General features: G+C 54.3%; 2 protein-coding genes across 3 annotated transcripts in view; both read left to right on the top strand.

Moving 5' to 3' along the window:
- Positions 1 to 4,059, top strand: part of LOC122227180 (NADH-cytochrome b5 reductase-like) — a 31,946-nt gene extending 27,887 nt beyond the window's left edge. Inside the window, exons 8-9 of one of the 2 annotated variants that reach the window (XR_006205915.1) lie at positions 5 to 96; positions 3,987 to 4,059. The gene's annotated coding sequence lies outside the window, so the exon portion shown is untranslated. Of the gene's footprint in view, positions 1 to 4; positions 165 to 3,986 lie in introns of those variants that run through there. The other variant, XM_042951501.1, reaches the window with a different exon arrangement.
- A 1,844-nt stretch (positions 4,060 to 5,903) lies between these two features.
- On the top strand, positions 5,904 to 20,996 carry CDCP2 (CUB domain containing protein 2). Its single transcript, XM_042951504.1, has 6 exons — positions 5,904 to 5,989; positions 8,909 to 9,256; positions 12,462 to 12,797; positions 13,693 to 14,046; positions 16,934 to 17,112; positions 19,565 to 20,996. The coding sequence occupies exons 1-6, from the start codon at positions 5,911 to 5,913 to the stop codon at positions 19,889 to 19,891; spliced, it is 1,623 nt and encodes a 540-aa protein (XP_042807438.1). The 5' UTR covers positions 5,904 to 5,910; the 3' UTR covers positions 19,892 to 20,996.
- The last annotated feature ends 6,364 nt before the right edge of the window (positions 20,997 to 27,360 follow it).

Raw genomic sequence — 27,360 nt, 5'->3', positions numbered from 1 at the left:
CCAGGAGCCGGAGGCTGTGAAGGTCACGCCCTTGTCCAGGGCCTCTCAGGGAAACCTGGTCCTTGGCCCATCTGTTCTTCTGGGACATCATTCCAGGTATGTGGCCTTTGCAATGTAGCCTTGGGAAAGGACAGGGTAGGGCGACTGAGAGAAAAACAAGAGACTTAGAGAGAGGGGAGACAGGGGAGGGAGGCCTCCTCTCCACAGAGTTCCAGCCCTGGAGCCAGGTTGTGGCTCCTAGATCTGTGAGGGGCAGCCCCCTCCTCATGTCTCCTGGGACTCTACCCCAACCCACCAACAGCCTTGTCTTGGTCAGGACCTGCCTCCCCTGCTTTTGGCTTTCCCCCTTGCTCTTTGACCCTTCCCTTCACTGGCTTTCCTGGTTGCTGGCTGTCTGTATTCCCTCCATCACACACTCGCCCACTCACCCTGTGCCACCCCGTGGCTTTCTATCAGGCCCTGGCAGAGAAAGTCTGGGATATGACGTGCCCATCTCGCACCCTGCTGATATTAAGTGGGTGCTCCCCAGGTGCTCCTGGCCTCTGCCACTGGGCCCATACTCATGGGAACTCCCCCTAAGTCCCCAGGGCCCTGGTTAATGGAGAGATGTGGCTCCCTGGGGCACACCCAAGGAATCCCCTGGGTTGGCATGGCATCCCTGCTCCCAGCCCTCTGTCACACCCCCTTTTGTCAGCTCAGACCTCTGTGGGAAAGGGACGCTTTAGGCAGCACCCTTGCTGTCCCATGGGCACCAAACCCTGTCCCCAGGTGGAGTGACAGAATGCAGATAGGAAAAGAAGGGGAGAGGGGCCCCAGGCACAGATGTATATCCACAGAGGTGATACAGCTGTGCACCTGTGGAAATAGACATGAGCATATAAAGATAAATATATGTGTGGAGAGGTGCATAGCCCCTGACACGGTCATGCATGCACACAGCTTGACATTTGCACTCAGACACAGATACACAGCCAGGGAGGGACATTCCCTCAGATGTGTTTGTACGGATCCAGAGAGAGAGAGCTGGGCACACGCAGGCATACCTGCATATCCGTGTAGGTAGAGACACGTGGATACACAGAGGCAGAAGTAGGTGTGGTCCATGTGCATGCACAGAGATGGGCGTGTGTGCAAAGAAACGGATATGAATGCACAGTGTTGGGTACAGCAGCAAAGGGCATATTCACACTCAGAAGTGGACAGTCACCCACAGAGAGATTAATGTACCTGGTGCCTGATGCACAGACACTAAGATGAGCTCGTGTGCCCGGGGAAACGGCATGACCAGATGATGACGCAGGCACACCCAGAGACGGACAGTCTGTACGGTGTCTGTACAGTGGCTGAAACAGACAGGTACGGCAGCAGGCCCTCCACCCCGGACATACTCACAGTGCCCCTCAGAGACAGCTCTTGTGTCCGCTAGGCGTCTGAGATGCAGCAGAGCCAGTCATGGAGAGGGGAGGCATCTCTATGCCAAGACACCCCCTGGAAGTTTGAAAGTGTGTCCTCAGGGCTCGGCTGTGGGAGTCTGCACAGCCAGGCTCTGGCAGGGCCCCAGGAGCCCGGGGTTGACTGTCCCGTGGGCGGCTCAGGCACTAATGACCCTCATGGGCAGGCAGCAGGCAGCCTTTGTTCCTTCTCCACCACCCCCCCGGGGACCAGGGACCGGGAGAGAGGCCGAGGCCAGGCTGCTGATTGGAGGGAGGGCAGCCGGGCAGGGAGGCCCCACCCACTAGAGACTTCCAGGAGAGTTGAAAAGTACTAGCAGACCTGAGGTCTGTGTAGCCTTTGGGGTCCGCGCAAACGGAAGGCAGGATAAGGGAGAGCATGTACCCGAGCTTAGTGGGACTGGCACTCTTCCTCACACTCCACATGCCTTAGCCATCTAGTTCTCACAATGCCTGACAGGTAGCCACTCTCATCTCACAGCTGAGGAAACGGAGGCCTGGAGAGGCGAAGTGACTTGCCCAAGATCACACAGCTAGTAGCTGCCAGAGTTGCAATCTGAACCCACATGGTCTTGGTTCTGGGAGTTGCCAGGCAAAACCACACCAGACCCTTGCCATTCCCCCTGGGGCAGAGGGGGGATTTAAAAGGACATGCTTTGGGCACAGATGAACATGGGCTCAAATTGATAGGGATGCTTCCTAGCTGTGTGTTCCTGAGTAGTTCAATCCGTCAATGGCTGCTGAGCACTTAGGATGTGCTAGGGGCAGGTGTGCAGTGGGGACGGAGACAATGAGATGATGTGCCCTGGGCCAAGCCCCGTGGGAGGCACTGGAGCGAAAAGCCCCAAAAGACAGAGGATGTTCGTAAAAGAGTCAGGTGGCCCTCGCTGTGCTAGGGGAGCACTCAGAGAGGGAGCACTCTCCCAGCTTGGGGTGGGGACAGGGCAACTCCCTGGAGGAGATGACAACATCCATCAAGGGACGATGGAGCAGAAAGAGGGGCAGTTCAGGCTCAAGGAACAGAGCATGAAGAGTGAGAGAGATGCCGGTGGCTGGGGTGTGGAACTCAAGACGGGAAGAAAGTCTGACATGTCCTGAAGAAGCATGAATGCCAAGCAAAGGACTTGGGATCTTATCCTGAGCAGAGGGGTGATGCAGTCAGACCTGCATTTTGGAGAGATCGGGGCAGAGAGCAGTTTGGAGGGGAAGAGAGCAGACAAGAGCAGAGGCACGCAGGCCAGGGAGGAGTTTGCCGTCGTCAGGCAGGGGCGAGGTGGTAAGTGTGGCCAGCGGTGGCTTCAGAAGTTGCCTCAGAGCCTAAAGTGGTCACCAAGCTCGAGCACGGACCGTGTACGTGGGGATGAGGGGCAGGGAAGCCGAGGCAGCTGCTACATTTCTGGCTTGTGGGTTGGTGGTGCCACCACCTTGAATAGGAAATCCCAGGGGAGAAGCAAGTTTGGGGGCAGCAGGGGTGGAGGGTGACAATGAGTCCACTGTAGATTCTGAGGGGCACTCTGGTGGTTACTGCCAGTTGCCAACACAACAGCCTTCTGTGCCTTGCTCTTTGCTAACCAAATCCTGGTTTTGTTGTGGTAGCACTATGCCGGCAGCCCTGTAGACCCTAGAGGAGGGAGGGGAGGGGAGAAAGTGAAGATAAGAAGTGTAGACATTGCTCTCAAGAAGCCTGGCTCTGACAGCCAGCAGATGGGTAGGGTGGGAGCTGGAGGGAAACACAGGTTTGTGAAAAGTGTTTGTATCCCTACCCACCCCCATGATGGGGAGGCGTCCGTGTGCCTAAATGTGGATGACAGAAGGAAAGCCAGGCAGGAGAGGCTGGGGACCCAGAGAGAGGGGAGCTAATGGAGGGTTAGGTCCCAGAGTCAGTGAGAGGGGCAGGCGCTGGGCATAGGAGGTAGAATTGGCCTCGGACAGGATGTGGAACCATCCTGCAGCTGGAGGGAAGGGACAGATGAGCACTTGGAGACAGGGTGGGAGATGAAGGGGTGTCTGCTTTCCATCTCTTTGTTTCTGCTGGAGGGGCTGGGGTTGTCTGCAAGGGGAGACTAGTGACTATCTGGGATGATGTCCATGGAGGGTCAGAGACAGAGCCACCTACGGAAACACGGAGAGGCTGGGGGTGGAACTGAGACCCGAGAAGAGGCTGGAGATGCTGACCAGGCACAAGTGCTGACCGCACGGTGACGGAGCGCTGCCCAGCAGTGCTCGGGGGTCCACGGCAGGTGAGAATACAGCCAGCTGGGCTTGCCCCGCAGATGTCACACCCTGGAATCTAAGCCCAAGATGAGGCAAAGGGTATGCCAGGTGTGGGACAAGCACAGGGAAAAGAGACTAGAGGTTGCATGGAGTGTGGAAAGAGACGGCTGTTTCAAGGGTAGGATGAACATTTCAGAGGTGAGTGATCCAAGGGATAACAGGTGGAGGGTGTAGTCGTGATGACGGTGACAGTCTTCCATTCTGCGTGGCTCAGCCGATGCCATCACAGCCCCGCCTGCATCTTGGTTTTCACCGTTCCAGGCATGCAGACAGCTTCTGCCTGCAACCCCTGTGCTTTGGAGCCATTCCTTGCCCCTCACCGGTACAACTTGAGGCCATAGTCTACACCATCTGCCGGAAGTGTGCATGCGGGTTGCCCACCATGGTAGCTGCTCGTCAACATACCCTCAACTGGCTTCTTCTCAACCCTGTCTCACTTCCCCACGCCCCTGCTTGTGCTTCCTGGATCACCTCCCAAATAAGCTGCTTGCCCTTAAACCCTTGTCACAGAGCCCTCCTGCAGAGCAACTCGACCCAAGACAGCAGGCTCAAACCCTCTGGGTATTAGTTACCTCCTCTGTAAGACAGGGAGTCTAATGTGCGCCTGTGAAATTAGAAGGGCGCAAGCACAGGGACGTGAGGCTTCTGGCACCAGGCCCAGCACCCAGCAGGCACTAGGTCAGCGCTCTCTCTCATACACACAGTGGGTGTTTAATAAAAGCTCCCGTCCCCTCAGATGGCCCAGGACAGTGGAACCTTTCTGTCGCTGCCAATCAAGTCCCACAGGTAAGCCAGTCTCTCAGGCCTGACCAATCCCGATGCTCTCTGCTGAACACCTTCCAGGTGGCTTCTCATGCTGCCAGCAAAGGGCTCCCCGGGGACCTCCTGACACAAGGATGGGCCAGAGGCAACATGTGGTCTGGCAGATGGCCGTCTGAGTTCCTCTGAGGTAAATAAAAATCGTGCTTCCTCCCATGCGCGGAGCCAGGCGCCAGCTAAGACTTCCCGTGCACCATCTCATTGTATCCTCTCAGCGAGTGACGAGCTACTGTCTTTTCCTCTTCACGCTCTGGAGGCTGGGCCTCAGAGAGATTGGGCGACTTTTCCAGGCTGCTCCCACCCTGCAGGAGAGGCAGAGTCAGGATTCAGATCTCGTCAGCAGAGCCCAGCCTCTACACTGGGAGGCAGGAACATGCCGTGTTACCCTCAGATGCCCTGTCCTGGTGTACGCTCTGCACAGAGAAGGAGCTTCGCGAACGAGCCCTGGGCTGAACTGAACCAAATGGGGCTCGTAGAGGAAGTAGAAAGATCCTGTTTCCTGTCAGACGCAGAGCCCTTGAGGGCATTTCTACAGCCTGACTCCTAGCACACAGCCTGGCGCAGAGTGATGTTCAGGCAGGGTTTGTGGACCAGATGAGGGAATATCTAAGATTCTTGGCCAGAATTTCCACCGCGGCCCAGATCTGTGATCGCATTAGGAGGTGCGCACTACTATCTTCCCATTCTGTTATTCCAGCTGCCTTCTTCCGTGAAAAAGACTTTTCCCTCATCAGCTGTCCACTACCACCTCCTTCACTCTCCCTCTGAGCTAATCTGAGCATGTCTGAGGGATGCTCATCCCACCGGTCCCACTAATCAGAGCCTCCCGTCAGCACCCCCCGTGGGCGGGGATGGGAAAGCCCGTAGCAAACACCCACGACCTGGCTGCAAGACACGTCACCCCGTCCCATTTCCGTGACAGCCCTGTAGGCAGGGCTGAATGGCCCCACTGGACAGATGAGTAAGACTGAGACCCAGAGGAGCTAGATGACTTGTTCAAGGCCACCTGGCCACCTGGCAAGCTAGAGGCTGAGCTGGAGCGGACGCCAGATCTGCCGAGCCCCCAAACTCATGCCCTTTCTCCACCACCAAATTCCCTTCCCTCCCGAAGTTGCTTCCCTTCCTGATGCGGTGTGGCCAGTGCAGATCTCAGAATGTGTAAACCTGGTGACACTAGATCCGTCACCTTAGAGTGGAATGAAGGAAGCACCTGGGGATCGGCTTACTAATTCGAGGGGCTGATGAATTATTCAGGTCGCCATTAACTTAGAGGCCTTTTCAGCCTCACCTGTCTTTCCCCTGCTCCAGACCCTCAGATCCTGGCCTGCCCCGAGCTCTACGGACCTGTGGGGGCCCCGGCGAGGAGATGCTGGCAGAGCTGGGGTCCTGTCTGCTGCTGGCAGTGGCTCTGCTGGGCCCAGGCCCCGGGGCCCAAGCCATGACAGGTAGGAGCTCCTGAGGACAGGCGGGCTCTGGGAGGGGGTAGACGAGTGGCCAGGTGGCTGCCAGGGCCTCAGGAGGCTTCCATGTGGGAGGACAGAAAGCAGGAGGCCATATGGAGGGAGTTGGCTGAGTTGAGGATGTATTTGTTTCTGAGATGGTGGAAGACGGTATTTACGGGGTGCCTGCCATGTGCTGGGTGCTTCACAAATATGACTGCATTTCATCTTCACGGCAAACTTCAAGGTGGGCATGAGTTCTCCATTTCACAGGTGAAGAAACTGAGGCAGAGAGAGAGGTTAAGTAACCTGTCCAAGGAGGCATAGTTACCAAGGGCTAAGGGAATGGCTCAGAGAACAACTGAAGGTTTAATGCCGGAGGGAGCCTTTACTCTCCTCCTGACAGCCTGCTGTACTTCCCCACTGCCAGCGGGTGAAATCACAGTCCCTCCTAATGGCATTCAGTGTCTCTCAGGTTTGGCCCTAATCTCCGTAATATCCAGCCTCAGTTCCCTGTGTCCCTTGGGCATCCCATGTCCTGGCAGAGGATATACCCCCCTTCTGGAAATGCTTCCCCCTCAGAGCTTTCACCCCACTGTGCCCTCTGTCTGGAAGGTCCCTTTTCTCCTTTTCCATCTGAGAACCTCTGGGTCATCTATCAAACTCAGGTCAAACATCACCTCCTCCAGGAAGACTTCCACACGCTTTCGTCAGCCTCAGATGCTCCCTTCTTGGAGCTCGCAGAGCCCTCTGCCTGCACCCCAGTCCCGGGTGGCTTTGTGCTGCTCCAGCCCTGTAAGCGTTGTGTGTCTGTGAAGCCAGGGGCGGGGGTGGGGTGGGGTGTCACCTCACTGGTCTTCAAGGGGCGTGCATGTTACAGGTGCTCAGCAAACAGCCCTCTGCCTGGTTTTCCTGCAGGTTCGGGTGGGCCTCCAAGAAGGGAAGGTGACGGTGCCACTCACCTAGTTGGTGGCAGAGGTGGGCTGGGTATGCAGGCGTCTCACTCCTTCCTGTAGGGGGAGAAGCTAGCTGTTCCCATTTTCCAGCCTCTGGGGCTTCAGTGGCCCTGGGGTGACCCTGGGGTGACCCTGGGGTCCCGGGTGGCTGGCTGATTGCTGGAGGACACGGCCTCCCCTTGTGCTGGCGCCTGAGGCCTCCTTGGCCACAGGAATTCTGCTCCAACACTCCCAGGGCTTTTCCTGTCCCGTGGGCAGGGCCGGGGGAAGTACAAGGACAGGCACTGGACAGAATGTCCCTCTGTCCTCCTACCATAAAGGATGAATCAGACACGGTTCCTGCCCCAGCCTGCTGCGGGGGCCAGCAGGGAGCTGACAACCTGAGCCGGGTGTGCTTCTGCAGCCCTTTCTCCCAGGTGCTCGCAGCCACCCCATTTCCCAGATGCGTGACTGAGGCTGGGGGAGTCTAAGTGACCGTGAGAGTTTTGTTCACGTCAATTCCTCCCTCCGAATTGTCCCCAACTAACAACCTTCTTGTTCCTTCTGTGGTCAGACTCAAGTATCACCTTCCCTGTGAATCTTGTCCCTCCCCTAACAGTGCTGGCCCAGCAAGATTGGCCTCCCTCCCTCTGGCCCCCAGAGCCCCTGTGTGGCCGCAGTCACACTGCTTGGCTTTGTCTCATTTGCCTAACTCCCAGCCCCTGACCAACCCCCCCCTCCCCGTTCCACAGTGCTCTCCCCAGGGAGACACCCATTCTGAGTCAGCACAGGCCTGGCTACATGCTTTTTGACCTTTTCAGTGAACAGAGCTAGGATACTAATTTTTTTAGAAATAAAAATAAATCTTAATTTCAATTCAAATCGAGGACCACAAGTGTTCTATTTAATTTTTTAACTTTATGGTTGTATTGCTCTCCTCTTACACTGAACGTCTTAGCTTCTATTGACATTAACATACATGCTTTATTCCGATTTATAAAATACTATAAAATAGCACTACTGACTGTTATTCAAATAGTAAGTCTACTGAGTAATATTTCAGATTTCTTCGTGGTTCATTTTGTGCTGGGGATATATCCCACTAGGAACATACAGTCAAAAAAAAGCGTATTTCCACATCATTTGGAATCATTTTTCCCCATGTGAATGTGCCTCCAACCTGATATATGGCTAAGTTTATTTGTTTCAGTTTGGAATATTTAGGGATTACTTAAAAATGTCTTCTTTTTTTTTTTTGCCAAGTTAAAAATTATATTAAAAGTTATTCATGATTATAAAGTCAAAATCATAAAACAAGTCGCACTGAAAGAGGTCTAGACAGCATGCCTTTTCTTCCCCTCTGTTTACTCCATCCCCTGACAGAGAATCACTTTTATGTTTCCTTCCATTGTTTTCTTTTTTTAAATATAAGCAAATATGTGCATATGAGAATGTACTTTTAACCGCAACAAGCTGTGCGCATTTTCACTCAGGGCGGGGGTATTATCATTTGTAATGTTTAAATTCCTCACTGCACACGTGTAGGGTCTGGCACATAGTTCTATTTTATCTAAAATTATAGGTCCACCCTGACATTTCCTATCTCCTTTCCCTGCTTTATTTTTCTCCACAGCACTAATCACTATTCAATACGCTCTATATTTTACTTACTGTGTTTATCATCCATGTTCCCCACCAGAATGTAAATTCCACGAAGGCAAGAATTTTTGTTTGTTCTGCTCCTGCTGTAACCGCAGCACCTAGAACATTGCCTGGCACTCAGATGATGTTTGTTGAATAAATAAAAGAATGCTTGATAAGTATTTGAGGAATAAGCAAATGAATGAGCACACATAGGCATAAATGAATTGATTTAGGGTCGTGGCCTCATGCTCCCTCAGCCCAGCCCATCCCAAAGACCCAGCTTTGTAGCTGGGCCCATCCCACAGGACCTCAGCACTGACTGAGCCATTCTTCCCTCTTGCCCCAGGTGTTAAATGTGGGGGTGTGCTCTCAGCACCTTCCGGAAACTTCTCCAGCCCCAACTTCCCCAGGCTCTACCCCTACAACACAGAGTGCAGCTGGCTGATTGTGGTGGCCGAGGGTTCCTCTGTGCTGCTCACCTTCCACGCCTTCGACCTGGAGTACCATGACGCCTGTGGCTTCGACTACCTGGAGGTCTACAACGGCGCCTCAGGAGACAAGGGCAACCTGCTGGGGAGGTTCTGCGGCCGGGTGCCCCCGCCGCCCTTCACCTCCTCCTGGCATGTCATGTCCGTCGTCTTCCACTCAGACAAGCACGTGGCCAGCCGCGGCTTTTCTGCTGGCTACCAGAAAGGCAAGGGGATCCTGGCAGGGGAGAGGGTGGCCCTGCAGGGGCAGGGGGAGGAAGAGAAGTGGGCTAAGGCGAGACTTGCAGGCTGCTCCAGAGCCTGGGTGACCCTGCTGTCGCAGTTCGGGGGCAAAGGCAGCCTCTGGCTGTGGTCATGGTGGTTGTGGGTTCCCACCTTCACGGCAGTAGTCCTGGGAGTCCCCAGGAGGGTCTCGCTGTCCTCTTGCATTTGCCATCATCCTTCTTATCCCATGCCATGGCATCAGGACAAAAGAGAGGACGCCATGCTCTGGGGATGGGCAAGAGACCCCTCCCATCCCAACCCAAGTCCTCCAGAGTATAAGATATGCATGGGTCTGTGTGGGGCTGGTGACACTCTCCCTCCCTAAGTCTTTCCTAATGCCTCTTATATTGCAGGTCCCTAACCCTCCCTCCCTCAACCAGGCTGGAAACCTGCCCCATAGTCTAGTGAGGGGGGCAGAGGCCTCCTCCTTGACTTATTCCTCCTGTCTCTAGGCCTCCCTGCATACGCTCAAACCTCCTCCCTTCTCCCAAGGCCCAAACCAAGGGCCTAAATCATGTTAGCTCAAGCAATAGACAACCACAGAGGCTCCTGGCACACAGGGTCTACCGACAGCAATTAGGGGGCTCAGGTGGGACTGCTCCCCAAGCTGGCTTTAGAGGCACAGAATTGTGGAATGAGAAAGCACAAGAATCACAGACTGATCTCATCATAGTTTTGGATGCTTAGGTTTAAAAAAAAATTTTTTTTAATGTTTATTTATTCTTGAGAGAGAGAGAGACAGAGCCCAAGCAGGGGTGAGGCAGAGAGAGACACAGAATTGGAAGCAGGCTCCAGGCTCTGAGCTGTCAGCACAGAGCCCAGTGGGACTGTGAGATCATGACCTGAACCGAAGTCAGACACCTTACTGACTGAGCCACCCAGGTGCCCCTAGACCCTTAGGTTTTTCTTTTTTTAAATTTTTTATTTTATTTTTTAAAATTTATTTATTTTGAGACAGAGAGAGACAGAGCATGAATGGGGGAGGGTCAGAGAGAGAGGGAGACACAGAATCCGAAACAGGCTCCAGGCTCTGAGCTGTCAGCACAGAGCCCGATGCGGGGCTCGAACTCACGGACCGCGAGATCATGACCTGAGCTGAAGTCGGACGCTTAACCAGCTGAGCCACCCAGGCGCCCCGACCCTTAGGTTTTTTAAATGTTAGGGCATCAAAATCATAATACCATGAGCGATGTTTTCCAACATTTTTAAAACCAGAAGTACCTTGGGGCTCCTGGGTGGCACAGTCGGTTAAGCGTCCGACTTCAGCCAGGTCACGATCTCGCGGTCCGTGAGTTCAAGCCCCGCGTCAGGCTCTGGGCTGATGGCTCGGAGCCTGGAGCCTGTTTCCGATTCTGTGTCTCCCTCTCTCTCTGCCCCTCCCCCGTTCATGCTCTGTCTCTCTCTGTCCCAAAAATAAATAAAAAACGTTGAAAAAAAAAATTAAAAAACAAAACAAAACAGAAGTACCTGTATAGCAAATGGAACCTTATGTTAATCCCCTATATGTAAAAGAGAGGAAGGCAATATTTTATTGGTATGCCTTTACTGTATTTTGTAAGTTCATGTCTCTAGCATTTACTTATTATATGTCAATCACTGAAACCATAAGTCAATATTGATGGCCTCCAACGAGTGAAGTGTTTATATATGACCTGTGACTGTGGAGGCTGTCTTTCAGTGCATTAAAGATAGTCTGAATACAGCATAAGAGTGAAACTTGCCCCACATGCCAGCAGACAGATGCCCCAGGTGGCTCCTGTGAACCCCCAGAGCATGGTTTGAAAGCCTCAGCTAAGGGTGTTAGTGTTGAAAAGGGTCTTGCGACTGTCAAACCTGCTCTCTCGTCTCACAAACAATAAATTTGAGAGCAGAGAGGGAGTGTGGCTTCCCAAGGTTACATGGTTGTGGGAGGGGGAAATGCTGAGACAAGAAGTCAAGCCCTTAGCCGCCCAGCCCAGTGTAGTTAGTGCCCGGTTCACAAAGCCGTGCCCTGGGGTGAGATTCTGGAGTCTTGGGAAATACCAGCGTGCCCCTCCCTGCCGGTGGCCTCCAGCTGGTCGGGTCATTCGTCATCACCCACCTCCTAATTGCGCTGGCTGCTCTGGCTTCCAGAGGGCTTTCGCCAGCATCTTAGACTCTTGCATGAGCCCGAGCCTGGTGGATCAGGCCGGGCAGGTCTTCTGACCTCTCCTACTCCCACGAGGCTCAGGGGTCACTTGCCTGGGGCCACACCCCTAAGAGAAGACGGAGCTGAGAGGACATCTCAAGCCTCAGACCACAAGCCCATTTCAAGTCCATCTCTACTTCATCAGATCCTCTCTCCAAGCCTCAGCTTGCGCATCTGTCACAGAGGTCTGAGAACACTCCTGAACTCAGAAACCTCAGGCTCTGTGCCCCACAGGCCTCACAGGAGGGGACAGTGAGAAGCAGCAGGTCAAGGGCCCGGGCTCTGCAATCAGGCAATTCCGGCTCTCCCTGTTACCAGCTGGGTGACCCGCTGTCAGAGCCCTGCCCGTGTTCCTGGGGCCTCGCCACGTCAGCGGCTCCTGCCAACCTCCGTGTCTCTATTTGAAGGCTTCCTCTGAAGTCTCAGTTGGTCACCTGTATCCCCAGCAGCCTCGGCCTGGACTCTCAGGGGTTGGTGTACAAACACCCCAGCTCCTTTCTCTCAGGTGACAGAACTCTGAGGCGTGTGCCTGACACCCTTCCCCCGAGTTCCCCAACAGGGCTCACCAGCTGGCCTAAGAATACCCTTTAGTGACCCTGGCTCCCTCATTCCTCACATGGGGCCCCCCGTGTCTCCCAAATAAACTCCTTGTGCTCGGACCCTCGTCTCGGGGCTATCTGGGTGAACTCCAACTCCCCCAAGTAAGTTACTTACCTTCTCTGTGCCTCCATTTTCTCAACCATAAAGTGGGGAGAACCACTGAGCATTCCTCTAGGGTGATGGTAATGGTGTCAGAAGACTGTGTAGGTGCTAAGTGCCGGGCCCGTGCCTGACGCTTAGCAAGTGCACGGGGGATGGTGACGAGGTTCCCATGACATACCTGTGGGAGCGGCACGTTGGGGGGTGTCCGGTTCCCAAGGGAAGGGGTCCAGGGGACCACAGGGAGGAAGAAAGGTCAGTTAAGAAGGGCTTCCTTGCAGATGTGTGTGGCGGCGTCCTGACGGGCCTTTCGGGGGTCCTCACCAGCCCCGAGTACCCCGACAGCTACCCCAACAACGTGGAGTGCCGCTGGGTGATCCGGGCCGCCGGCCCCGCCACTGTCAAGCTGGTGTTCGCGGACTTCCAGATGGAGGGCAATGAGGAGTGCACCTATGACTACGTGGTCGTCCTTGGGGGGCCCGGCCCTGCCCACGGGCATCACTACTGTGGCAGCACCAGGCCCCCCACCCTCGTGTCGCTGGGCCACGAGCTACAGGTGGTTTTCAAGTCCGACTTTAACATTGGAGGTCGGGGCTTCAAGGCCTACTACTTCTCAGGTAGAAGGGGCTGGGGCTACACCTTGAGTCCCCCGTGCATGCTGTGTCTGTCCCTGCCCGGCCAGTACCAAGGCATAAGCATGTCTCCGCCTCTCTGAAGTCTTCCTGATTGAGTCAGAGTTAGTCCCTTCTTTCAACTCCTTTAGCAATGATCTAACACTCTCATTTATGTTTGTGCTCTGCACATTGATCTCCCCTGACTGTGAGTTCCTACGGGTTTGTCTTTGTACCTGCCGCATAGAAGGGATTCAATTAATGTTTGTACAAATGAATGAATGAACTCTTGACAGTGAAGTGAACTAGACAGTGGAGGAGACGGAGAAGGAAACAGACAATGAAAACCCACTGGGATCGGTGCTAACAGTAAGGATCATGGATGACTTCCTGGAGGAGAAGAGAATCCAGTAGTGTTTTGAAGGAGTTAGCCAGAGGCTGAAGGAAGGGAAGGGTATTCCAGGTAGAGAGGTCAGCATGTGCAAAAGCACAGAGGACAGAGAGGGCTTAGTGTGCTTGTATGCTGGATGTTTGGTGAGGCTGGGAGGTAGGGCTGGGTGAGGGGCAGTGAGAAAATGAGCAAGGTCAGGTCATGAGCCACCTTGTCTGTCAAGTCCAAGTTTGGACTCCACTCTGAGGACACGTATTAGGTCCTGTTATTGAATTCCTGGCGGGGCCAGCCCTCGTGGACTGCCAACTGGAATGAGAGTCCCAGCTACCAGCCAGTTTCAGTGTAAAGCAGGCTTTGGGATCAATGGTCTGGTTTACTGGCCATGGTGCCCATCCCCTGCCAGGGTGGTTTTAGGACCTTTATGGCGCCCGCTGCCCCAGCTGTACTGCAGAGGGTGACAGTCTCCACCCTTCTCATCATTGCTCCTCTGTCCCTCTCTCCCCAATCCAGGAGAATGCCAGGAAGTGTACACGGCTGTGCGAGGCAACTTCTCCAGTCCACAGTACCCCAGCTCCTACCCTAACAACATCCACTGCCACTGGACCATCCACCTGCCTCCTGGCTACCGGGTCAAGGTGTTCTTTCTGGACCTGGATCTGGAGGGTCCCAGCAGCCTGACCAGGACCTGCGACTTTGACCATCTGGCGGCCTTTGATGGGGCCAGTGAGGAGGCACCCCTCCTGGGGAATTGGTGTGGCCACCACCTGCCAGCACCAGTCACCTCAAGTCACAACCAGCTTCTGCTTCTGCTGCACACAGACCGCAGCACCACCCGAAGGGGCTTCTCTGTGGCCTACATTGGAGGTCAGCTGGGGTCGAGGGTGTGGGTGTGCTGATGGGGGAGGGCAAGGCTGGGGTCCCAGGTCTTTGTAGCTTCCTCTCTCCAACCCACCAGCTAGTGTCCTCAGCCTCTTCCCGTGTGGCTACAGCATGGCCACCTGCTGCCCTGGGACCTCTGAGACCTGCCAGTGTGGCCCTTGCTTATTTCTACTACTACAGGGCCCTGCCTTTCCAGTTTCCAACTCCACGATCCCTAATCACCCTGACCCCATCTGTCTCTTTCCCCCTGGGGCCCCTGGCCTCTCTTGAGCTGTGGCTTATCCTATGTATCCAGGGGCAGTCCACAAAATATGGCCACGTTACTTATGATAAACAATTGGCATAACCATGGAGATGCCAACAAGCTTTGCTTGTGTCGGTCATAAATCCTGACTGACAGTGGCTTGTACAAATGGCCTTTTTTTCCCCTCACATAACAAGAAGTCTCCAGCTAGGCAGCTGCTTTGTTGGTTCAGGGACTTTAACACTGTCTCAGCCGGTATCTCTGGGATTCTCTTGGCCTTCTGACTGCAAGATGGCTGCTACGACTCCAGACATCATATCCGTGTTCCAGGCTGGAAGAGGGTAGGGGAGATGCCAGCTACAAATGTCCCATTATCAGGAAAGCAAAAGCATTTTCAGAAGCCCTGAAAAGACTTCTTGGTCTCATTAGTTTGAACTTCAGAGGCAGCTGAGGAAGCTGGTACTGGGCTTTTCCAGCTTCCATCATGCCCATTAGAGTTGCCAGCCAGCAGCGTCCACCATCTCTGCTGTCTTCTCATCCCCTTCCCTGGGCCATGGGCCCAGAAATGCCTGTGCTCTGGACCCATTTTGCCCTCTGTCTGAGCAGAGAGAAGCTCCTCATTGTGCAGATGTGGGAAGGGAGGTCCAGAGAGAGGAAAGACCACCACAGTCACATAGGCAGTGGGGACACAGCCAGGACCAGAACTCATGCCTGCCTCCTTTGTGGCTGAGCGGGGCCTGAGGGGAGGGAGTCAGGGCTGAGCTCAGACAGACCAGTGCCACATCGAAATGCTGCCATTTACCAGCCATCCAATGGCCTCATCTGTACAAGGGGTTGGTAAGTGCCCTAGGTAGGTGGTCATTCAGATGAAATGAGGCAGACAGGTCCCAGTGCCTGACTCCGAGGACATGCTTGCTGAGGGTGGATTTTTTTCCCTCCTGTGTCTCAGGCCTGGTCTGCATTCAAAACATCTCCCCTCCATCCTTACCCCCAACACAAGTGGTGATGGGGAGGGAAATAGCAGAGCCTCAGCGATCTAGTGGCAGCAAAGTGACCTGGGCAGACCCACCCTCCAGGGCCTCAGTTGTTTCCATCCATAAACTGGGGAGGGGAGAGCTGTTCCTTTTTAGAGCAACCCCTTCTAGAGTTTCACTCCAAAGAGCCAGGTGCCATGGGATCTGCCACAGCCAACTGGTAAGTTGTCTTTTCTCTGCGGGTCTCAGTTTTTCCATCTGTAAAATGAGGACACTGGCTGAAGGATCTTTAAAATCCCCTTTGGCTCTAATAGTCTTGTTTCTGGGCATGGGTCCTCTTCCAGCTCTGTGGGATCTTGGACAAGCCCCTTTTCCTTTTGGTTCCTCCAGAGACTGAGGGTGGGGCAGCTCAAATCCTGGCTCTGTTCCAGGGCCAGGAGCCCCACTCCCACCCACCCCACCACCCTCCCCAGATCCCCATGGGAGCCCAGGGTCAGACAGGGGCACTCACGCTGGGCCAGGCTCCAGATGTGGCCCAGGCTGCAGGCGGCCTCCCGGCTGGAGGACAAGCTCAGCATCAATCAGGGGTGACACACAGTTCAGCGCCACCGAGATCATCGTGGGAGACGGCGGGCCCATAAATCCCCGACTGCCCAGACACCAGAGGCTGAAATATGTCTGAGGCATTTCCCGGAGAGGGGCTGAGAGTTCCAGGCCTCTGCCTGCCAGCTCTTCCCTTTCCCTCCCACCAGCCATCCCTTCCTCCCCTTCCACTGCCCCCGCCCCAGCCAGCACAGCCCACCCCCCCCAATACACATGCTCAAATACAAAATACACCTAGACACAAAACATCACACCATCTTGTGTGTATAGGGTGGGGAGATACCCAAAGACTCGATCCTATAGACTCAATAACGGTTAAAATCCCAACGCAACCACCGCAAACAGCCTCACCTCTCAGAGCTTCAGTTTCCGAAACTGTAAAATGGGTTTAGTTGTGTCCACCTCATGGAGTCATCGTGGGGAGAGAGTGAGGCTTCCTTCACCACCCTCTGCAAAACTACTGTTCTGCTCCCCCCACCTCCCCACATATCCCCTGCTTTCCCTGTTTCTTTTTTGCTTGATTTTCTTTCAGCCCACTCTGACATGTATTTTATTTTACATATGTATTGCCGCCTCGCCAACTAGAATGTAAGCTCCAAGAAGGCAGGGAGTTTGGGTTCTTCTGTTTCTGTTTCCATGGTGCCTGTTAGAATTGTGCCTGCACATAGCGGGCCATCAATAAATATGTGTTAAATGATTGAATGAATTGCCTGGCACATCGCAAAGAGATCAGCAAATGGTAGCTCTTCTTATGGTTAAGAATATTCACTTACTCATTCATTCATTCATTCATTCAGCACCCCACGGCCCCTGCCAAGTTCTGTGCCAGGCTGCAAGGACACGAGAGGGCCTGGTGTGTGCCCTGGAGCTCATAGTCTGATGGAGTTAAGTGGAGTAACACGTGTAAAACATCCCCATAGGGCTGCATAGGAGTCTCCCCTCTCCGAGCCTTGGTTTTCCCACACACCACCCTTTGGGTGGGGTCTGGGGGTGCTGGGGGCAGACCACCTGCCCCTTAAGGCCTCCAGCCCCTCCTTCCCTCCATCCCCAGTTGTGCCCGTGAACGTGAGCTGCTCCCGCACGGATTTCCAGATCCTGATCTCCGCACAGGCACTGGCACCGCTGGAGCGGACCAAGGTCTACCTGGGCAGCCGGAGCTGTGCCGCCCAGGAAGTCGGCAGCACCTTCCGGATCCAGGCCCGCTTCGACACCTGCGGCACAGAGTCTCAGGTAGGAGCAGGGGCGGGGGGGGGGGGGCGGGGAGGAGGGCAGGCGTGAGGGAGAGGGTCTGACCCCTGCTGAGAGGCACCTGCGATTCCTGAGAATTCTGGCTCCAGTGACCCCACAAGCCCGGGTGCAGAACTCAGCCCCTCTTGGCTTTACCCCAACAAACTTGCTCAGTGTAGACATGACAAAATACTCAAACAGGGAAGACAGAGCAGGGGGCCCCGCTGCACAGCGCAGTGACGGCCAAAAGCCCCTACTGAAGGCTCCTCCTGCAAGGCCCTGACCCTGACCATCCTCGGAGGCCTTCCTGCCGTTCCTTGCCTTCTCCTGGGCACTCCTCGCCACCCAGTCCCCACCCCTTTAACATGCAGCCCTTGCTGCCCCCTGCTACCCCTTCCCCAACCCGTGATCCAAATCGTCCCTGGGCTCCACACAACAAAAGGGCCTTTCAAGTAACAGGAACCACTTCCCTCCAAAGGCAGTGAGGCTTACAAATAAATGAGTTTTTTCTACTATCCTTATATTTTCAAGGCTTTGACTCCAGGTTTGGGGCCCTCAGAGTCACTGGCAGCAGCCCAAGCACCTGGGATGTTTGTATTCTTAGGACAGATTGGAGGCGAAAGGAGAGACATTCCCCCCGCCCTGCCCACCCCCAGAAGGAGCTCCCATCCCCAGCCTTGGTATCCAGGGATGTGCCAGACTGGCTTGGCAGAAATCACACACTTTCCAGCAAACCCTACTGCCTCCAACATTAGCTGAATATATGCCTCTGGCCCCTCCAGCCCACCCCTCTGCTTCCCCAGCCTCCTGGAAATCTCTGTCCTTTAGACCTGAGGAAAAAGAGAAGTGGGGGCAGAGTCTTGGCTGCCAAGATGACCTGCCCTCCCCCCTACTCCATGTCCTGAGTCCTCATTCCACAGAGCCATGAAATGATGGCGACAGAGAATCCCAGAGGCAGGGAACCATGAAGTCGAGAATAAGGGATCACAGACACTCGGAGTCTCCGAGTCATGGAACCACCACCCTAACTTGGAAGCAAAAAATCATGGAATCTTGGAGCCAATATCATGGGAAACATAAAAGCTGAGAACCGTAGACTCCTGGATCCCTAGTGTCACCCTTATAAGTCCTAGACCCACGAGGACCAGTCTCTGCATCGGGTCGCTTCCAAAGATGCGCAGCTCAAACAGCCAAAGGCAATGACAACCTTTCTGTGCATCTCTGAAAAAACACTGGAGACTTGATTTCATAACCAGAATACCAACCACGTCTTGTGTGGCTTTTTCCCCTCAAGTCTCTCACTCATCGAAAACCCCTAAAACTTCCCCTCACCCCCATTTTATATGATTTTTTTTTCTCCCTTCTTTACTATGTGGATTCACTTGACCCTTTCACTGGGTCCCCTGCCACTCACAGGTCCTGTCTTTCTTCATCCAGTAGCCCAATTCTGTATCACAAAAATCTAGGACATCAGTCTTCCCCAGAGGGTGTGGTGGCAGACAGGTTGAGGGTGCACATGCAGAAGCCTCTTTTGGGGACATGGAATCCGAGCCTTTTGGAAGCCCCTCTGTGACTCCCTTCCACACCCTTCCCCAGAGGGGTCACCCAGCGTCCAGTGACGACAGCTTCCAACTGCCCCTGCTTGCTCGCGTTGCGTTAGGCAGCTTCGCTGTTAAGAAGCATCAGCTCAGAAGTGCCACCACTGGACATGGGTGGTTGGGCAGCCTGAGGGGTGTAACAGCTGCTGCAGACTTGGGGTTGGTGGGGAGACTAGCCCTGTGCCACTGCAGCCCCCTGCTCCAGGCCACGCCAGACTGCCCACTAAAACACTGCCCCTCAGTTCTGGACCCAAACACCCCACCATCTTCAGGGCAACCTGCCTCCTGCCTCCCTCATCTGTAGGGGTAGGGAGGGCAGCAGTGTGCCAGGCCCCCCACATTTCACTCCTCGGCGGCTCTGCCTAAAGCTGGGTGGTGCCACTGGGATGGCCAGGGACTCCAGTTCCATGTCACTTGTGTGTCGTGTGACCTCAGACAAGGGATTTAACTTCTGGGCTTCGGTTTCCTAATCTATAAAATGGGGGTATTAATGGTGCCAATAAGAGAGGGTCACTGTGAGAATTAAATGAGATAATGCACTTGAAACAGAGGCTAGATCATGGCAAATGTCCCTGTTACTGCTGCTACTCTCTCTCATAGACCCCGCCTCCTTGAAGCCAGAGCAAGCACTGACCCATCAAAACTGATATTGTCCTTTCAGACATCCCCATGGTGTCCCTTTTACAGGTGGGGACACTGAGGCTCCAAGCAGAAAGGGAGTCAGTGGCCCAGCTGGGACTAGAACCCAGGCTCCTAGGGTTCTGCCCCCTTGGCACTGAGTCCCAACATATCTAGAGGAACAGGGTCAGCCCTTGGCCCCTTCAGGTGCGAGTGAGTGCCCTGTGACCCCCCCACAGAGGAGGAACAACACGTCGGTGATCGTCAGCGTGCTGTACATTGACTTCTCGGCTGGTGGGCAGGAGGACATCCATGAGTACGAGGTCCGCTGTGAGCCACGGCGCAAGGAGGCTTCTATCCACCTGCTGTCTGGCTCTGACTGGCTGGGGCCCTATGCCGCCACAGCCGAGCATCTTCAGGAAGCGCCACCCAGGGATGAGGTGGAGGCCCTGGAGGGCCCTGTGGCCATGGTGACCCAAGACACCAGTGACATTGTCTTCCTGGGCCTTTGCATCCTGGCTGGAGTCCTCATGGTCATTGCCATCGTGGTCCTGATGCTGCTGTGAGCAGGCAAGGGACCTGGGTTCTGGCTTCCCTGGGAGGCAGCTTGCGGTCCCCAAAACAGGAGCAGACCAGGCTTTATCGACTTGTTGGCGACCATGGACAAGTCACTGTCCCTCTCCAAGACTCAGTTTCCTAGGCTCACAGAGCTGGCGTGAGGCTCAGAGAAGAGCACGAATGGATATGAGCTTTGTAAACTATGTCATGTTGTGTGTGTGTGCAATTGTTACTAATTTGAAAGATGGCCTGCAGTAGAAAAGAAGACTCCTGTGTGTGTTACTTGGCATCATGGATAGCTGTGGTCACTGGTCACTTGTTCTGTAACTTGCACAAGTGCTTTACCCACTCAGGATAAAAACAAGGGCATCTTTTATTTTTCCAACTAATGGCTCATCACAAGCCTTCATTGGCAGGAAATTTAGTAACTGTCTAGGGGCCTCCACTCTCTTGAACTGACTCAGGAACCTTGAGGACTTCATCCACAGCAGGCCAGTCCTGCCTCCAAACTCCAGAAACAGAGAGAAAGGGAGCCGAAACCCCACCTAGTGCTGTCATCCCAGCCTCCGCCATGTGGTGTCGCTGTTGGAGGCTGGTCATGCGCATCCCAGTGGATCCTGTCTGAAGAGGTGGCTATGCCCTGCGAGGTCAGATCCCTGCATAAAACACAGGCGGGCCCACACTGTGCTCAGCAGTGAGGCTGGAAGCTGAGGACTGGTGTCTCTTTCATGTTGGCGTTTTTCCTTAAATAGATCGTGATCCTTGACTGCAAAGCTGACTGAAGTTCCTGTGTCTTTGTCCTCACCCCTGATGTTGAGTCCATTGTTTCCCTTCAGATGAGTTCTCTTTGGAGCCTGTGGACCTTCTCCTGCCATTGGACTTCACTCAGAGCTACTCCAGCATCCCCGTGTTTCTCTAAGTTCACACTACGGGGAGCATGGGTTGGGTTCCCGGTGCTTTCTGGCATCCTCAAGCAAATTGGTCCAGTCCCCCCAGAGCTCCAAGTGGAACAGCCTTGTTAATGAAAAATAAATAAAGAAATACAGTTGTAATACACCACTTTCCCCTGCTCACCCGTATATTTGCGTAATGAATCACTCACAATCAACAGAAATCTCCACCTTGACCATGCTGACCACGGTGCTCAAGTAAGTAAATTGGAGCCTGATTATAGTTCTTTCAACAACCCAACCAACATCCACTCGTTTCCAGCTTTGTCCCCATTGTTGTGACCGGCTCCAAGCACCCAGCAGCGAAGAAGTCAAATGAGATTTCCTGCCTTTGAGATGTCTACACCCAGGTGTAGCAGCTTCGGGGAGAGGGAGGCAGACAGTAACTTGCAGAGAAAACGAGAGTGAGAAAAGCCAACAAAGTAAAAAATTAAGCAAGGGAAAAAGAGTTGCCTGGACATTAGGAGAACTGGTTCAAGTCCAAGTTCTTCTCATTAATTGTGCAAACCTGGGCAAGTCACTTTGAGTCTGTGGGCCTCGATATCTTCATCTGCAAAATGGGACCACTGTTCATAGCTTGCTGTAAGATCGTAGCAACACGATGAACTAGGGAGGTCTGCCAGGATAATGTGCCAGCAGGGGAGTTTTGACTGACACCCCGGGGTGTTGGGAGCAGAGACCCCGTCCTCTTTGTCTCTCACCCACCTTCTCCCTCTCAGATTCCTCTAGCCACTGAGCTACCTTTGCCAGCCTACAAACCACCTGGGTCTCAGTTTCTCTGGACAAGACTGATTACATCCCCCTGCCCCCAAGGTCAGCCTTCCTGCCTGCAAAGCAGGGGTGATGATAAATAACACCCGCTGCATTGGTTCTGTGTGGGGCCTGAGATCATGCATGACAGTGGCCAGTACCTGAGAAGGATTCAACAAACCTGTTATGACCTTGACCTATGAGTTCATACAAAAGCTCCAGCCTAGAAACCAAAATTCTCGGCCCAACTTTGCCACTGGCTTGCTGTGTGGCCTTCAGGAACCCATTCCCTTCTCTGGCCACAGTTCCTGTTTTTAAAATGTAACAAGCATCATTATCACCTCTGGCACCATCGCTGTCGTAGCGACGACTCATAAGCACCAGCTACATGGCAAGTGTTTGTTTGAGCTGTGTCAGCTGACGTAAGCCACCTTGTGAGGCAGACATAATTGCCCCCATTTCACAGATGAGGAAACTGAGGTCTGGGGAAGGAAGTGCCTTGCGCCAGGTCACAGGTGATGAAATGCTGAAGCGAGGCCAAGAGGAGGCAGTTCTTTCCTGAGCTGGGGCCTCTTGGGCCCCCAGGCCAAGCTCTCAAACCCAAGGGCCGTGTCTGGTTGGGAAAGGACTGGAACGGCCGACAGGGAGAGGATGGTTTTACCCAAGGACGTGCCCAGATACTGCCATTCCCAGCCCTCTGGGCAGCTGACACGTTGATTATCCTGCCTGAGCCATGGGAAATGACAGTCTTTCTGACGGTACAGTGTCTATTAGAAATGAAAGGGCTGAAATGATACCCATTAGCCAACACGCCCTGGCCCAGGAAGAGTGTCTGATGGTGTGTGTACGTGTACCAGTTTCCCCTTGGTGGAGAGCGGAGGCCTTAACCCCAGCTCCCCCGCCGCACTGGTTATATGGTCTCGGGCCTGCCTACCCCGAACCGAGAGCTTCGGGTCCTCCCGCCTGCCTGTCCCGGTAGAGCCAACGTTACAGATGAGGAAATCCTTGGCAAATGGAAGTGCCAGCCCTGGGAAGATGCCTTCTGGCCTCCTGGTCAGGCAGACCGGCGTTCATTTCCATTCTCGCCCTGACTCTGTGTGACCTCGGGCAAGTTGCTTAACCTCTCTCAGCCTCAGTTTCCTCATGCGCAGAATAGGGACACAAAGATGCTCCTCCCGAGGTCATCGTGAGGCTTGAGAGAACACAGGGAGAGCGCCCACATGGGGCTTCCACCTGTACGATTCTGGAAGCTGGCAGGCCCCGGCCAGGCGAGGGCCTCTTCCCCGAGGAGTCCTCAAATCTCAGAGTCGGAAGGGTCTCCCCAGACTCCTAGCTCCCCTGCTGATCTTCAAGAGACCATAATCGTTCCCACCCCCAGACTGTCACTTTGTACCCCTTTGCCTTCCTTCGTAAGACGTATCGCCGTCTGAAATGATGCGAGGTGTGTGTGTGCTTTCCTTGTCCCCGTCACTACGACGCCAGCTCCACGAAGGCAGTCTTTATCCCACCCGCCCCTGCCAGAGCCGGGCACACGTGCCCTTCAGTAAGTATCTGTGATCGGCTGAGTGAATGAACGGAGGAGCTCCACGTGACTCCATCCACCGAATCCCACGTGTGTGGCAGTCTCGGAACTTTGGTGCAGTCTGAGTCACGGACATTTCCCAAGTATCTTCTCTGGGCCACCCTCTGCACGGACACGCAGACTGGCTCAGACACGGCCCTCCCTCAGGAGCTCAGCATCCTGGGGGGCAGGGAGCGGGGAGAACCAGGCATCTCACGGTGAGAAGTAGTACTTTCCTGGAGGAACACAGCCAGCCAGGGGACCCCTCACTCTCCCCCTGCCCTCCAGTCTCCCGGGGGGCTCCTCAGGCCGAGCCCAGAGGTATGCAGTCCGTGTGGCCAGTCTCCCTAGGACACAGAGCAGGGTGGAGAAGAGTGACAGTGGATCTGGACGGGCAAAGGGAGACCAGCACAGAAACGAACAAAGTGCTTTCCTCTCAAAGACTTTTGGGAACAAGACAAGGTTTAAATGGCTGCCTCAGCTCGGGTGAGTGCAAGAGGAGCCCAGAGGGATGATTCATGCTTCCAGGAAGGCGCATCAGGCAGAAGACAGGGAATGGCATCCCAGGAGTGGGGAACAGCAGGTGCTAATGCAAGAAGGTGCGGAAGGGTATGTCGTGATGGGGATGGGAAGGAGGGCTGGGGAGGGGGGCTGGGAGGTATGTTGGGGCGATGCTGGAAAGGCGGGATGGGAAGTTACTAGTCAAGACACCTGGATGGCACTAGCAGCTTCTCTCAGAACAACAATGGAAGGAGCCCTCTGTGTCCTTGGGCTCCGAACGAAGACACCCATTGGACCAACAGGGCCTGCCATCGATGTCTTCTCCTGGGACATCCGCCCATACAGAAAGGCTCTTAATCTGTTGGCACCAGGTATGCTGTCTGGGCACACATTGGCACAGTGAGCTGAGCCCTGGGCTCATGGCTGTCTCTGCCACCTCCTGGCCCAGTAGTGTTGGTCAGCTAATCCCACCATCTCCAGCCCTCCTTCAAAAGGGACCCCCCCAACCCTGGCACCCACCAGGACCCAGGACCTGGCTCTGGCTCTGCCACTAGCTTTCCATAACCTCTCCCAAGTTGGTCTTCTCATCTGTCAAGTGGGAATAATAGCTGGAACATTTATTGAAATGTACTCTATGCCAGGAATTGTTCAAAAAGGGTTTTACACTTATGTTCTCATTTAATTCTATTGGGGCACCTGGGTGACTCAGTCAGTTGGGTGGCCGACTTCGGTTCAGGTCACGATCTCATGGCTCGTGAGTTCGAGCCCCACATCGGGCTCTATACTGACAGCTTGGAGCCTGGAGCCTGCTTCGGATTCTGGGTCTCCCTCTCTCTCTGCCCCTCCCCCACTCACACTCTCTGTCTCAAAGGTAAATAAACATTTAAACTATATATATATATATATATATATATATATATATATATATATATTCTCTAAATAGTAACTGTAATAGTTTCCTCTAAGAAATAGTCCAGGTGGGATTCAAATCCAGGCAGCAGATCTGCCTGCAAAGCCCAGGTCTTTTACTAGAGCAGGTGGAAGAGCCAATAGAAACAGGTCACAACCGTAACTCGCATTTGTAGCTGTAACAAGATACATGTTAGACGTTAACGTTGAGCACTTTGCGCTTGGTGTTATTCTCAGGATCTAAGCGCGTTCCATAAATTAAATTCATTTAATTCCTTGCACTAATGCTATGAGGGGAGTACTGTTATGAGTCCCATTTCACAGATGAGGAAACTGAGGCACTGAGAAGTCAAGTAACTTGCTTGAGGTCACACCTAATAGCTCCCGTCGGGTGAAGACTAATGCTGAGAGCCAGGAATCACTCTAGACACTTCCTATGCGCTAGCTTGTCTAGTCCTCACGACAGAGGAGCTGAGGCACAGAGGCTGTGTATCTCATCCACGGTCACATGGCTGGTGAGTGGTGCCACCAGGCCTCAAAACAGGTGGTCTGACTTCAGAGTCCCCGCTCCTAACCAGTGGCCCTAACACTTCTTGGCACGATGCTCAGTGCAGGGCCTGAGCTTGGGAAGTGTTGCCCAGTCTCAGCGTGAGGCTGTAAAATGGGTTCCGGGCTCCTGAGGTCTCAGAGAGGCCCTGACAAACTGCTGCCCATCACGGGTGCCTTGTCAGAACCCAAGGCTGCTCCCAGGGGAGCCTTCTGGGACCCGTGGCGTCCCCGGCCACCGGTTCTGCCCACGCAGTCGCCGGAACACACAGTGCTGAGCCAGGCCCGGCTGCCCTGGACACTGAGCCTCAGGGCCCTCCAGAGCTGTTCCACATTCCCCTCCAAAGTCAACGAGGCCGGCTGGCTTTCCTCCTGGAAAATCAGTGGGGCTCACTGCCCTCTGCTGGCTTCCTCCAAGGCCGCCCGGACTCCAGGAGCAGCGGGCACTTCGGGGAAGGCTGCCCCAGCTGTATCTCTGCACCCTGGTACTGCCTGGGCCTGCATCCTACTGCTTCCCTGAGCTCCCCTGGCTGTGGCTCTGGAGGGAGCCGTGATACCCCTGCCCTTGGAAGTGCTCGCAGAATTGGAGCTAGAGCAGTGACGGCCCCCGTTCCCTGAGCCCCTTGGGGAACACAGGCATTTAACCGCTCTAGTCCTCAGAACCACTCTGCTTAACAAACAAGGAAGCCGAAGCTCAGTCTAGCTGATGGATTTGCCAGAGACCACCCAACTGGTAACTGGTGGAGTGGGGACCCGAATCCAGTTCCTTCCGGGGGCTCTTTCCACGAAATCGAAACCACATGGACTCTGTCCAGATGGCCCCCCTGCTCTCTGTGCTGAGGGCTTCAGGGGTATTTATTCATGCCTTTGAGTGCCTAGCACTGAACTGGTAAGTGTTGGGGAGACAGTGGCAATGCAAGCGGTGTGGGTAGGCCTCCCCTAAACCAACAGTGACGCAAAGCAGGTGGATAGACGAGGAAACCCCACAGTGCCTGGAAGCAGCCTGAGTCCCTGGAGGCAGTGATGCCCCGGGCAGGGTGCTGGGGAACGAGAAGACATTAAACTGGTGACAGTGGGGAGACGCAGGGAGAAAGGGCATTTCGGGCAGGCAATGGCTGGAGATTAGAGATTTGAGGGCCTCGAGGGAACCCCAAATTCACCAGGTGGCTACAGCACAGAGTGGGAGGAGACAGTGGAGGTGACAAGGCCAGGAAGGCAGGTGAGGACACAGCCTAACTTCAAGAGACTTCCCACACAGTGGCCATATCGGCTCTTGGGCCCCGTTTGGTGCCCTCGGGATTCCTGTGTACAAAGGGCTCCCCAAATCATAAATCCTGTACACTGGCTTTATAGCTGAAGCTTGGAGAGAAGGTGATTGGCTTCAGGTCACCCAGAGGAGCCAGAATCACACCCAGGTTACCTGATTCCAAGGGACACCCTGTCCCTGCAGCACCATCTCAAAGCCCTTCCTCCTTCCCGGGGGATGAGTTTCTGTTCAATCACCATGGGGGGCAATCAGGGCCCACAAACCTCGGGATTCCCCTGGCAACTCTGTGGATCAGGCCCGCCCATATCACCTGGGTGAGGGAGTTTCCCTGTCTTTGAGATCAAACACAAACCCCAAACAGAAACTGCCCCACACCTGAGCTCCAGGTAAATGCAGCCCAAGCCTGTGAGGTATACACACCTTTTGGCTCACACCCAGAAGGAAGCTGTTTGAATAAAAACTCTCCTGGATGGGCGCCCAGTGATTTATAGTTTGCAAAGTGCTTTCCCCAAACGTTCTGCCTTTTGATCCTCGCACCTGTCCTGAGAAAAAGGTGCTGCCCATTTTACAGAGGCAGAAACTGAGACCTGAGAGGTGAAGTGCAATGCTCAAGGTCACAGAGGGAGGGCGCTCTAGGGTCAGAAACAAGTGGCCCCAGGAGGCGGCACATGCCGGACACACATCGACTAAATGGCCCATCTCTGACGAATGCGGTGGGTAAAGCCAAGAGTGGTCATAGGAGGTGTCACTGAGGTCCTTTCAAAAATGCATAGCAGTGACCAGGCAGAACTCGGGAGGGGAGCTTTCTGGGCCAAGGAAAGCGTGAGCAAAGGCCTGGAGGTAGGAGAAAGCAGGCAGACAGGAAACAGGGAATACTCCAACGGGACTGGTGCACAGAGTGTGGGCGTAGCCGGGGGTGGCTCCCCTCCTTTCCCAGGGACCTCTTCTCCCCTCCCCTATCTCCCAGCTGCCTCTCTCAACATCTGCTCTACT

This window comes from Panthera leo, chromosome C1 (genome assembly GCF_018350215.1).
Source record: "Panthera leo isolate Ple1 chromosome C1, P.leo_Ple1_pat1.1, whole genome shotgun sequence".
Classification (NCBI taxonomy): Eukaryota; Metazoa; Chordata; class Mammalia; order Carnivora; family Felidae; genus Panthera; species Panthera leo.
Note: the sequence above shows the minus strand (reverse complement) of the source record. Positions and strands in the feature narration are given on the sequence as shown.